We start from the raw sequence: 13,550 nt of genomic DNA, 5'->3' as shown, positions 1-13,550 counted from the left end.
AAAAACATAATTAACAATCATATCCCACTCCCAAGATGCTTTGGAGTTGTGATAACTAAAAAAAACAGAGAACTAAGAGAAATAGAAACACGAAAGGAAGCCACAGCAGGAAAAAAGCACTAGAGGAGAAAGTGGTTTTTTTTTATTTTAAATAAAGAATATCCTTAAAAAAACTTAATGAATCTTTTAGTGATTAAATAACATCAGAAGACACCTAAAATTGGGAGTAGAACAACATTATAATACGACATGGTGTAGAGAGTCCTGACATCCGTGAAAACATCTATAAAAAGCTGTTTAAGGTTGTCTAGACAAATCTGAAAAAGCAACATAAGTAACTGTCAACAACTAAAATTACATGTCAAATTAGAACATAAAGGAATCTCTCGGGTATTAAATTAGTATATACCTATCAGTTTGTTGATGAACCTAACTATAACTATAAAACACTTATTACTAACCATGTAGCAAGCATAATCTCATGCATAAGTGACTTCAAATTTGTGAAATTGCAGAGTACAAACTCCAAGCTACTTCAACTAGTTCGAAGAACTTCTACCTGCCAATTCGTCAGCAATAACTTATCAGCTTGACATCTAACTAAATGAAAACCATTTGTGGCTGCCATTTCTTCTGAACAAGCGTTTGTAAGAATATAAAAGTAACCATAGTGGTGTTCCAGGAAGTACTGCACACCAGGAACACGATTTCGAACAGGCCAAATTCCATCTTTTAAATTCATTGCATCGATCACATATACCTGTTAAAAAGCTCAACTTCCGATAGATAAAGCAGTCTAGAAATGTAAAAAGCTAAGGTTAACTATGTATTTACATAATTTTTACATTTATACGACCCAAATTTTGCATATCACATAAAAAATATCATAATTTTAACTTCTAAAAAGTGAAAATTACACCTCTTCATGCATAGGTAGGTAAAAATTGAAGTTAGGTGTTAGATATGTAAATATATGGAAATCGAGTTGTATGTATGTAAATCTTCCTCATATTTAATACAACAAACTGAAACATGACCTTCCTCGGATGATGACCTCGAGTTAGAATTTACTGTGATATATTTCCCATCTTTTGTGCTTGCAATGTCTACACAACAACTTAAATCGTTCTCGGTAAAAATAAGATCATCTACCATACTTGACCATAAGTTTGTCGAGAAGATTCTGTCAAAGATAAGCTGGTCACTAGCACAAGAAAACTGGAGGCAAAAACTCACAGATGAATCAAACAATAAGAATTAATGAAGGTGAACCTGTAAGGCCGCTGACTTTCGTTACAAACTGTATATAACAAAGAACTGCTGTCACCAGCCCAAGCCAAGCTAACAACCCCCTTTCTTTTTGGATCTGAAGCGATTTGTCCAGTTTGAAGGTCTTTAACAAGAAGCATGAACATTTCACTCCCAGAGGTGTCCAAAGTATATGCAATGAATCTATGATCTGGAGAGATTCTACAAGTGCCTATGTGTACATATCCTGTTGGTCAAACAAAAAAGGGCAAAAAACAATCAAAATATAACCAAAACGGCCGATTAAAAAATCCATCCAAACTCCAAAAGTTACATCATGGTTAAAAGAAACGAACTATGGCATGTAAAATGTACGTATCTTATTGGACTTCAAACTATAGTTAAAGTATAAACCATGAGACTGGAACTCAAGCATTAGTTTGCATCAGCAAAGCTAGAGAAGTCACATAATAGTTAACTTATTAGGGTTACAATGCTATCATGATCTTTAGAGTTGAGAGTGTAAGAGTAATTCAAGTAGGATTAAGTTATTTTTGAGAACTAGTAAACTTATTAGGGTTTTGCATGATTAGATGAATTTCTGTTCAGTGCATATGGAGTAAGGCTTTAAAATGAAAAAATTTTTGCTAAGGTATCGTTCAAATAATCTTATGCTAGTTTATTGTTTATCCTAGTAGCCGAAAACATCAATTAGTCATGGGAATAATAAATAGAATAACTTAATAGCTATGATTAATTGGATGCATTATTAAAATGCTATTGATACCGGAGTTCACCCAACCCACAATAGAAATGAAATATTAATGTTGAAATTCAAAACGATTACAAAGAAGACTCTTCAAAACATAAACTAAATGACAAACAAACACAAACAGCACCCAAGTATGAGGACGAATGTGGTGTACCCTTGCTGGGCAGCAGGAGGGAGGGTTGCTTGGGGCTTGCGGCAGCAACCAGAAGTCTAATGTGGATAGGCTGCATCAGCAAGAGGGAGAGCTGGCTGGAGCTTGCGGAAGCAACCGGAAGGCGGACATGGATAGGCGGCAACATTAGAAGATTGGGCATTAGGTGTGTAGGTGGAGGTGAGAGTACAGGTAGCAAGATAGGGCGGTGCAACTGTAAAGGGAAAATAGTGTGCGGGAGGGAATTACAGGTTGGATGGTATTGTTGGAGGACTGGAGGGCTTGGAACGGGTGGTAGAAGGGTTACGGCAAGGTAGATAACTGATATTCGAGTTACAGCTGGGAGGAAGTAGACGGGAAGCGAATCACCACATTCCAGCGGCTAGCAGAGGGCAAACGGGTGATTGCAGGAGTGTTGGGAAGTGGACTACAGAGAGCAGAGGGGTTTGGGAGAGAGAGACGGTGGCAAGGAGATGCGCAGGAAAGTTGGGGAAGATTAGTGTCCCCACGGGATCAAGTTGCAGTCGGAGCACCCCTTAAAACCTTGGAGAAGATCGTCATCTCGAACGAGTTAGAGCCAGAGCACCTTCTTGAAGTCGAAAACAACCCTAGAAGAGAAAAGAGGAAAGTAGGTGGCTCTCCAAACAAAAATCACTCCAAAGACTAAGCAATAAAACCAAATAACAACATATTTATAATAAAATAAGATAACTAAGAGGAGTTGGGAAAGAAGAAGGCGGTAGTCCTCCAACCCTAATTAGGGTCGGTCGGTTCAGCTCCCTGTCGAACCAGCACCCCTTACTGAACCGATAGCCCGGTTCACCCCCTGCAGCACTGTGTTGGTCTTCCGGGTTCAGCCATGTTCAGCCATGTTTTTATTCATTGCCTTCAATCCTAGCAGTACCGATATAACATTGTCGACTATACTGTCTCCCAAAACACCTGAGAATTTTCCTCCACTTGATAGCATAAATCCATATCGATCCGCTCTCCTGAGGGTACACTACTGAACTTAGTCTGCGTGTCTCACTTATGTTGCTGAATACTCCCAAAGTAATCCACGGTCGGCTCAACTTGATCTCAAGTGAGGGTAGCCTGAACCTCACCGAACAGTGTTGGCCATGTAGTAATGTTTCCAGTGATATCCTGAATTTCTCTCTGTTATGACTATCTCGTATCTGGAGCTTGTTTCTCAATCACTATCATCGTCACCAAAACCGGTCCCACCGATGCTGCTCTGCTGGCAAGGGCACCTGTGATCGCGGGCTCTCTTGAAAGGGGGAATGGTGATGTGTTTCCCATCCTTGGTGAAAGAGTAGGTGTTTTTGAATCTATCGTGCTGAGTCATGTAGTCAAATTGTCATGATCTCCCCCAACAAAAGGTGGCAGGCATCCATGGGGACCACATCGCACCAAACATGATTTTATAGCAGGCCTCCAATCAAGAACTCCACGAGGCACGTCCTATCAATATTGACGATATTCTCCTTTTTCAGCCATTTCAAAGAATAAAACATGAAGTGTCTCTGAGTCATGAGACCCAACTTCTCCACCATTTGTGTAGATGTCACATTCTTACTTCTCCCTCCATCGATGATGAGAAGGCATATTTTATATTCACAATGCAACAGGTGTAGAATATGTTGTGACAAAGCCAATGTGAATCCCTCATATCCTTAGTCCGTAGGACTCGTCGATCCACGAGCGACTCTCCTTCATCCTGTGGAAGATGATACAACTCACTTTATTCCTCAGCGGGCTCCTCGCCGCTAACCTCCAAAGTGTCGAACTCGATCAAAAGACAACTCGGCTTGTCGGGCAACTAGAGGCGATGTGCTCAAATCTGTGGCATCTATAGCATTTCCTGGCGGGGACTGTAGTAGCTGTGCTACTCTTCCTAGGCTTCTTCTCACTAGGGTTGGCTTTATCCTTATCCGAACTAGTTTTCTCAACCTCTTGAGGCATGCTCCTGCTAGTGTCTCCAATTGTGGGTGGCTACCTGACTGGTGGTGATTGTCTGCTCCATTTTTGTTGTCTTTCCGCTTTCAATGATAATTTATGGACATCTCCAAATGACCAATAACGCTGCAGATGCACCACATTGCTAATAGCAGGCTTCAGACCCCCAGATAACAAGTTATGGTGTTTTCCTGGCTCGAACAAATCAGACTTCATCTGCAATAGGTTAAACTACGTCGTGAACTCCTTCACTGATACATCTCACTGTTGTAGGTGGAGTCTCGAAAGTATATCATGTTTGTAATAAGGAGGTAAGTATTCTCTGTGCCATTTTACTCATCTCTTCCCACTTGATAATCTTGGCATTGCCCTCTCTTTCTCTATCTTTGTAAGTTGTCCCACCACAAAGAGGTATTCTATCTCAATTTCATAGCTGCTAGTTTTACTTTTTATCTTCTGGCATATATCTGTACTCAAAGATTCTCTCAACTGACTGTAGTCATTCGATGAAATCTTTGAGATTCATACCTCCATCGAACTCTAGTAGATTCACCTTTATTTCTAAGTGTTTGTATCCTCCTTATGTTGGCTCTTCTCTCGACGTCATCTGATACTGGATTCCAAAGCATCGTGGCCTGACTTCTGCATCACAAAATTCCTTCCAATGGAAGGGATTCAGAACCTCATCTCTTGCTCCTTTTCGACTCTCCAGATCTTGATCGAAGATAATCTCCCGATACTTTTCATCCTTAATGTCTGCAAGTCCTCGATGAAGTCGAAGAATCTCCCAATATATCTCTTTTCGGGCGGCTCGAGCATGTATGTTATTGGTGGCATGGCTAGGATTTAGGATTGGGAGGTGTAGGAGGGTGTAGGACACTAGCCAACGGTGTCAAAGAGTTGATTATTATGAAAATCAGCAAATAAAAATTAGGATTATGTCAAAATTTATCTATGAATTGGGAATAGAAAAATAAATTTATGGTGTAAGGGTAAGGCGGATGCTAAGAAACCCTGTGATATGACTGGAATTAGGTTAGCTCTGATACCAAATGATACCTAAGTTAACCCAAACGACAATAGAAATGAAATATTATCGTTGAAATTCAAAATGATTACAATGAAGACTCTTTCCAATAGGAGATAAATGACAAACAACACCCTAGGGTGAGGACAAACGTGGTGTACCCCGGCCAGGGCAACAGGAGGGATGGCTTGCTGGGGCTTGCAACAGCAACTGAAAGGCTAATCTGGATAGGCGATAACAGCAAGAGGATGGGCATTAGGCCCAACAGTGTGTGGGGGTGAAAGGGGTTGTGCGGGTAGCAGGGTAGGGCGGTGCAACTGTGAAGGGAAAATAGGGTGCTGGAGGGAGTTACGGGTTAAGAGGAAAGCTGGAGGTATTGTTGGAGGACTGAAGGGCTTGGAATTGATGGCATGAGGATTACAACAAGGCAAAAATCTGGTATTGGAATTATGGCTGGAAGGAAGGAGACGAGAACTGTGTTGCCACATTCCAGTGACTGATAGAGGGAAAAGGCGATTGGATGAGTGCTAAGAGGTCGATGTCAGAGAGCAGAGGGGTGTGAGAAAGATAGACAATAGTAGGAAGATGAGGGAGAAAGTTGGTGAAGATAAGTGTCCCTACGGGAACAAGTTACGGCAAGAGGATCCCTCGAACTCTTAAAGAAAATCATCACCTCGAATGAGTCACAAGCGAAGCACCTTCCCACTATCGGGTACAACCCTAGGAAGGAAAAGAAGGAAGTTAGAGGCAGTCCAAACAAAAATCACCACATAAATTGAACAGTAAAATCAAATAGCATATTTATAATAAACTAAGATAACTAGGAGGGAGGAAAAGGAGGAGTTGGTAGTCCTCCAACCATAATTAGGGTAGTTCAGTTCAACCTCCTACTGAACTGGCATCCCTTATTGAATTGACAGCTTGGCTCAGTCCCCTACAGCCCTGCACAACTAAGCACAACAATCATTACTAGGTCTAACCTATCTTAGACATAAACTTAACTCTTAAACCTTAATCAAATTAGGCTTAACCCTAATCTCTAGCTCTAACCCATCTTAGACCTAAACTTAACTTTTAAGCCTTAATCAAATTAGGCTTAATCCTAATCTTTAGGTCTAACCCATCTTAGACCTAAACTTAACCCTTAAGCCTTAATCAAATTAAGTTAACCCTAATCCTTTAGATCTAACTCATCTTAGACATAAACTTAATCCTCAAGCCTTAATCAAATTAGGCTTAACCCTAACTTTTAGGTCTAACTCATCTTAGACTAAAATTAAACCTTAAGCCTAAATCAAATTAGGCTTAACCCTAATCCTTAAGTCTAACCTAACTTAAACTTAACCCTAAACCTTGGGTCTAATCCACATCAGTCCCAACCTAAACCTTTAATCTTAGGTTCAACCAAAGTGAAACCTAACCCTAAACCTTCGGTCTAACCCATATTAAACCCAATCTTAACCTTAACACTTAGGTTCAATCTAAATTGAACCTAAGTCTAAGTCCAAACCAAATTGGACTTAACCATAACACTTAGGTTCAACCTTAATCGAACATAAGTCTAATCAAATTGGACTTAACCATAACACTTAGGTTCAACCTAAATTGAACCTAAGCCTAAGTCCAAACAAAATTGGACTTAACCTTAACTCTTATATTCAAGCCAAGTTGAATCTAAGTCCAAAAGAATTTGGAACTTAAACCCCATCCTAATTAGGTTTAACCTAAATTAAACCTAATTAATTAACTAAATCTTAACCATATTATACTTCGTTAAACCCTATTTAATTAGTTTTAACCTAAATTAAACCTAATTAATTAAATAAATCTTAATCACAATAGACTTAGTCAAACCCTATCCTAATTAGGTCTAACCTAATTAATTAACTAAGTCTTAACCATATTAGACTTAGTTAAACTCTATTAGGTTTAACCAAAATTAAACCTAATTAATTAACTAAGTTTTAATCACATTAGATTTAGTTAAACCCTATTTAAATAGGTTTAACCTAAATTAACTAGGTCTTAGCCACATTACACTTAGTTAAACATTATGCTAATTAGATTTAACCTCAATTAAACCTACTTAATAAACTCAAATAAACTTAATTATTTAACTAAGTCTTAACCACACTAGACTTAGTTAAACATAAAACCTTAAGCCTAACGCATATTAGGTTTAGTCAACCTAAATTTAGGTTCAACCCATACTGAACCTAAGTCAACTTAAAACTTAGGATCAGCCTACATTGAACCTAAGCCAACCCAAACCTTAGGTTCAATCTAAATTGAACCTAAGTCAACATAAATCTTAGGTTCAACTCACACTGAACCTAAGTTAACCTAAATCTTAGGTTCAACCCAAAGTGAACCTAAATCAACCTAAAACTTAGAATCAACTCACATTGAACCTAAGTCAGCCTAAAACTTAGGTTCAACCCATACTGAACCTAAGTTAATCTAAATCTTAGGTTCAGCCCAAAGCAAACCTACGTCAACCTAAGCCTTAAGGGGCCTAAGTCAATTTAAGTTCAACCTAAATTGAACTTAAGTGAAACTCTAAATTCAACTTACCTGAATTTATCAACTAAATCATAGTGTCGACACGACCTAACTAGGGTTAACGCAAATCAACTGAATCATCGGGCCTACCTAACGTAACTCTGGCCTACTCAATCTAACTCGGGTTAACTCAACTCAACTGAAACAACAGGTCAACCTGACCTAATTTGGGTTAAATTAAATCACTAACGCAACCCAACTTAGCTTACGGAATCTTAATCTTTGGGTTAGCCTGACCCAAGTCAAATTAACTCGACTTGAGATTCTACTTTAAATTTGAACTGTCTCAAATCAAGGATTAACATCAAGTCTAAATTAATTCAAACTTCATACAAGTCTAATTAACTTAAACTTGATATAACCCAGAGGTTTAACTTGAATTAGATCAGCTTAATCAGGTCAATCTATAAGTTAACCAACTTAAATTTATTTGGCTTATTTTAAGTCAAATAAATGCAAGTAAAACTAATTTGATTTTAATGAAGCTAAATCTGGGTTAATCCTATTAAACTGCGATCGATTTAAATAAGTTTAAAGATAATTCGAGGGACAATCAAGCTAATTTATGTTAACTCGGATTATTTGGAATCTCATTCTAAATTAGTTCAACTCAGTATGAACTAGTCTAAACATGAACTAAGGTAAATGCAGGTTAGGTGAGGTTTTGAGTTCTCATACGTGAATAAAAGCACATAGCTTCAGCCAGAGACAATTTGGGCTAAAGCACCAAGCCAACTTAAATGATACAAAATTTACTTTAAAAGTCATTAAAACTTAAACTTGAACTTTAAAATGTAACCTGATTTGAGAAGATACTAAGGAGGAGGTAACACATGGTTGCTAACAAAATATGTTTTATTCACTAGTCACTAATCAAATCACAAACCTTAATGACCCGGGATGACGGAATCATAGGATCTTGATCAGGTCATCACAAACAAAAATGACAAAAAATTAATTTGCTAATAAATCGTAAAAAACTAAAATTTTCAACCACTAAAATCCGAAAAAGACATTAAAACTTATATGAAATCTTAATGAAGAAAGATCACCAAATGCAAATTTAACCCAGTCTATCCCAGTTTACGAAGATCACTTCGACAACACAATTTGTTGTTGCTGACAAGAATCTTCCTGTCATAGTAGGTTGACCACGGGACCACGGAGCCATAGACAACTTGTCTGGGTCGTCTAAAATTTAAAAATCAACAAACAAAATAAATAAAACAAAAATATTTTTCCTGCTAACTTTGTTTTGTAGAGCTACTGAAGAAAAAGTGTACGTCATCACAAACGTTATCCTAAATTTTCTTTACATGCTATAGGGTGTGCTAACTTTATTTTGCAGGACGATCTTTCCGGCCACTCAAGGCATAGATTAAGGAATCAAACTTAACAAAATTCTAGGATAGTTTGATATCAACTATTCTTTGAATAGGAAAGATTGACATTATTTTCCTTAACATTATTGTTGACCTCGCTTTCGGTCGAGATGTAGTTTTCCCCTCCTTAGTAGCCTAGGATCTAGTCGTAGGACCTTACTGTCGATCCTACTGTCGACTACTCCTAAAAAAATAGTGAAGGAGCCCTCCTCCTTAGCAATCATGGACTTTTCTTCACTCGACTTGACGTTCCATGTAGTAGTCTTGACCGCAATTTCTTAGCAGGTAAGGGTACTCCGAAGGAACTCATGGAGCATTCCTATAGGACTGACGGTCTTAGGATTGACTCTACTCGTTGATTTGGTACCGCTGCGCTCTTCGTCGTCCTGTTTAATAGAATTCAAGCCGAAATTTTCATAGGATTCGGACCGCGACGCGTTTTTAGCCCGATCGACGATGAGGTTGCCCGGACGACTCCGGATGACGAAACGGACTACGCTGATGCATCCGGAACGTCGATTTTGCTTAGGGTGGACGTTTGTTTCATTGCGACGGCGCGTCTTGGGGAAAATACCTATTTAAGTGTTAATTATAATAATAAATAAAATTTTATTATTATTATTATTAACTTATTTTAAAAAAACTTTAACCTAAATCCATCTCCCTCCCCGCCTCATTCCTTCGAACCCGTGTGCCTGCCTTAACCCTAGGATGGCTCGTTCGGTCGTCCGGCCCGCTCCTTCATGTCGTTGGGGGTGTTTCGTTCCCGCGTTCGTCTCTCGCAAGCGAAACAAATCTTGCAGACGTCCATCCCTCGTATCCTATCTTCTGCGATATGGGTTTGATCTTCTCTGTCGCGGATCGTATCCTCTGCGAGGATCTAATTCTCTGCATCTCTCGATCCCTCTGCCGTATCTTCTTAATCATTCGTCTTCTCTGCCCTTAATGTATATGAGAGCTCCTCTGTGAAGCTTCTAAGAGGCCGAAAATCTTTCTAAGGGGAAAAAAAAAAACTCTACTATTTTTCTTTCTCACTCACTTCTTTGATCTTCTGGTGCTTGAATCGGTTTCCTCCTGCTGTCCTACTGTTGGGAGAGGAAGTGAAGTTGTGGAGTGCTTTTAAATTTTCTGTGTTACTTTCTTTTTGCTTCAAAGAGGTACCTTCTTCCCTCTCCCCCTGTGCGTTGTCTGTGCTCGGCCCTGCTCTTTACCGAGCCCTTGCGCTTTATTTGTGCTCGTCCATGTTCTCTGTCGAGCCCTGCTAGCATGCTAGAATAGGAAGATTACTATTTGCCTCATTCCTGAACATGTTCTAACTTATTCTTTATACATTTGTTATGTGGGAATGATATTTAAAAGCTTGAGGGTGTGTATTTCCTTCTCCCTCCCTTTCTCTGTGCTTTACTGGCTCTTGGTTTTAACCTTGCCGAGCCTCTGATGATGATTTCAGGGTATGGTTTAGCACTCTAGTTGCCACTATGCTTGTTGTATTTGAAATGTTTATCACTTAAAGCATGTGAAAGATGAGAAAATACACATATATTCTAGGCATATATGCTAGAAGATAGAGGTGGCATGCTATTAGTCCTTTCTTTTACTTTGCTTATCTAAAGTGTTGAAGTCATGGCATGTTTTCCTATCTCCCAAGGCATACTTATATTGGAAGTAATTAAGAGAATGGTTTTGAAATAATTGGCCCTTCTCATGAGCATGTTAATATATGTATTTCGAAGCTTTCATCCACTTTCACTCAAAGCATGTGGTAGTTCTATTTTGAGATGACTTAAAAGCATGAGAATATTGCTCTAATTTTTATTAAGGCTTAGTGTTGGAGGTCTCAATTGCAGCTTGGTTTTCAACCCTTGCTGGGTTCGGGTTTTGGTCTTGCTTGGCTCGGTTTGGTTTTTGACTAGTCTGGAATTTGATGAAAAACTTTGGTTGGCTCGGTTTTACCTTAAGATAGCTGGGATTTTAATTTCTGTTAAGGCTTGGGTTTTAATCTATGCTTGGACTCTGTTTTGGCTTTGAATGGTCGATTTTAGCTTTCCTTGGAACTCGGATTTACTTACTTTGGCTCTTACTCGAGAGCTGGTTTGGTGGCTGGGCTCGGTTTTGCTTATTTAACCTCGTTTTGGCCTTGAATGGCTCGTTTTTTTTGTTTGGTTCCTCCTACACGAAGTAGCTTGGGTGTTGATTGATGAGTCAAGTTTAAATGTATGTCTTTGCCCTATCTATAAAGTGAGGTGATTGAAGAATGGGTTGAACAATTTCCTTATGTCCTACTTGGTGAAATTGGAGTCGGTTTGGAGGCTTTGTGAGGGTTTGTCCATTCACTCTCCTATGTATATCAAATATCTTCATATAATCGATTTCGGTTGCCTTAGCTGTGAGCCTCCTCTCCTTTTGGCCTCGGGTTTGCTTTGGTCGTGAGCCCCTTTTGGCCTTGGGTTGCCTTAGCCGTGAGCCTCCTCTCATTTTGGCCTCGGGTTTGCCTTGGTCGAGAGCCTCTTTTGACCTTGGGTTGCCTTAGCCGTGGGCCTCCTCTTTGCCTTGGCTGTGAGTCACCTATGGGAGTTTATTCGGGACTGGAGCTAGAGGGTGCTGATATTGGCTTTTACCCGTGAATTTTCTTGGCTTTACCTCACTTAAGCCGTAGATCTTACACCTCAGTGCATTAAAAAAATTTTGTGTTTGTTTGAGGTGTGAGATCATGGATTAATTTGGGAAGTTGGAAGATTTTGATATCAACTTGGGGTTTGGGAGGATTTGCAAGTCTTATTTGGGAGAGCATTTGGTTGATTTGATCAATCCTACGTCTTTGGGGTTTGAAAAATCAGCGCAAAGTAGTCTTTTATTTTGTTAGGAAAGACCTTGGGCCCTACTTTTTCAGGTCTTTTTGATAAGAGTTTTGAGAACTGATCCATTCTCCTTTTCGGTGTTTTAGATGAATCAGTGTCTCCTCTCTCTCACCCAATTTTTGTTTTTTTCTTTCCTTGCTTCTTGGTTCATTTTTTTTTTACGTTTATGTCCGATGCATAAGGGTCCACGTATAGCCTTTTGCTATACTTGAAACCATCAAGCAATGTCGCAAGTAGTCGTTTTGGGGCGTACGGCGGTGATGATAAAGGCACACCGAAGATATAGCGGAAAGATGTCTTATCCTATAACATCAAGATCCAGGTATTTGATGAATAATATGATAATGGTATCCTTCACCGACATAAGTCTAGCGAGAGTTGGCTCGAACTTCCCTAAGTGGTTGGCAGTCTCATGCCCGACAGCGTAATCGACTTGTGGACAATAAAAATTGTTAAAACTTATTTCAAAAAGAATAAAAATATATTTTTTCGCTATAAAATAAAATTTGATAATCTCTCTTTTGAGACCAATGTGCATGTCAAAAACATAAATTTTAAAAATACGTTTTAAAATTGATTGTTCACCTGACGAATATCTGTTTAGGCTGGGAAGTAGCACTCTATGTGAGGTTCAAGACACACTTCTAGACGTTCTATGCATTTGGGTGGCCGAGTAGCCTTCGTGGACCCTCGAGTACATATATATATATACATCTGAGTCTAGCCCTACACGAGTGCTTGCGGTCCCCCTTTGCCTGAACTTTTTGTTTTGTCGAAGCTTTGGACATAGCACTCGTGCTTCTTTTCTTTTCTTTGAGATTTTTCCGAAATTTTGAGGATTTTTAGTTGAGTCTTTTCTCGTTGATTTTTTTAAGTTTTTGTTCATGTGTCATTGTTACACTCTTCTTCGGGTTTCCTGGATGACGTTTCTTCCAGACTTCACTTGTCCTGTACTGCACATTTTATATTGTATAGTCTTAAGCATGTCTTCTTTCCATATAGGATGTTCAGAGGACTATTACCAAAGGATCGTTTAATTTGACATCATAACTGGACACTCTAGAAAACTTAAACTCGTCACGACAACGAGTTTGGAACCAGCGCGGTGGGCAGAACGACCATCTTCAACAGCAGAACATGTCTTCCACAGCTAAACCATTCATTTCCTAGACATTAAAATAACAATCCGTAGGATTTCGAGGTTGTTCTCAAAATTAAAATAACAATCCGTAGGATTTCGAGGTTGTTCGCCTAGCGCAACATAAATCCTTAACTTTTTCATTAGGTATTCGTATGGCTCCGATGTACGATCTAAATCCTAACTTGTTTTAGGATTCTGAGGTTGTCGTTCGTTACGACCTAAATCCCCACATCTTCCAGGCTATTTGTGTGATCGTTTCACACGAATGTAAGCCCTAATTAAATAAAATTGGCAGGATAAAACACTTAAATATTTTTCCTCGAAACTGAAACCAAACCATAGGGTAAACTGGGAAACTACCGAGGATCTCTTCTGGATCTATGGCATCCCCTAGTTCTTCTTCCTTCGGATTTTGTAATAAATGTTTCAAGTTTGAACTATTCCCTTTTG

At 39.1% G+C, this 13,550-nt stretch overlaps 2 protein-coding genes across 2 annotated transcripts in view; one reads left to right on the top strand and one right to left on the bottom strand.

The window, feature by feature from the left end:
* Positions 1-13,550, bottom strand: part of LOC110018355 (protease 2) — a 176,673-nt gene that overhangs the window by 85,780 nt on the left and 77,343 nt on the right. Inside the window, exons 3-5 of the mRNA XM_020715643.1 lie at positions 1,273-1,495; positions 1,042-1,183; positions 560-760 (exon numbers count right to left, since the gene is read on the bottom strand). Of these exons, the coding sequence (XP_020571302.1) occupies positions 560-760; positions 1,042-1,183; positions 1,273-1,495 (566 nt within the window). The remainder of the gene's footprint in view (positions 1-559; positions 761-1,041; positions 1,184-1,272; positions 1,496-13,550) is intronic.
* The window catches only part of LOC110018360, a gene marked incomplete in the record, with an annotated part of 146,098 nt that overhangs the window by 131,694 nt on the left and 854 nt on the right, over positions 1-13,550 (top strand).

Source organism: Phalaenopsis equestris, unplaced genomic scaffold (genome assembly GCF_001263595.1).
Source record: "Phalaenopsis equestris unplaced genomic scaffold, ASM126359v1 Scaffold000016, whole genome shotgun sequence".
NCBI classification, from domain to species: Eukaryota; Viridiplantae; Streptophyta; class Magnoliopsida; order Asparagales; family Orchidaceae; genus Phalaenopsis; species Phalaenopsis equestris.
Note: the sequence above shows the minus strand (reverse complement) of the source record. Positions and strands in the feature narration are given on the sequence as shown.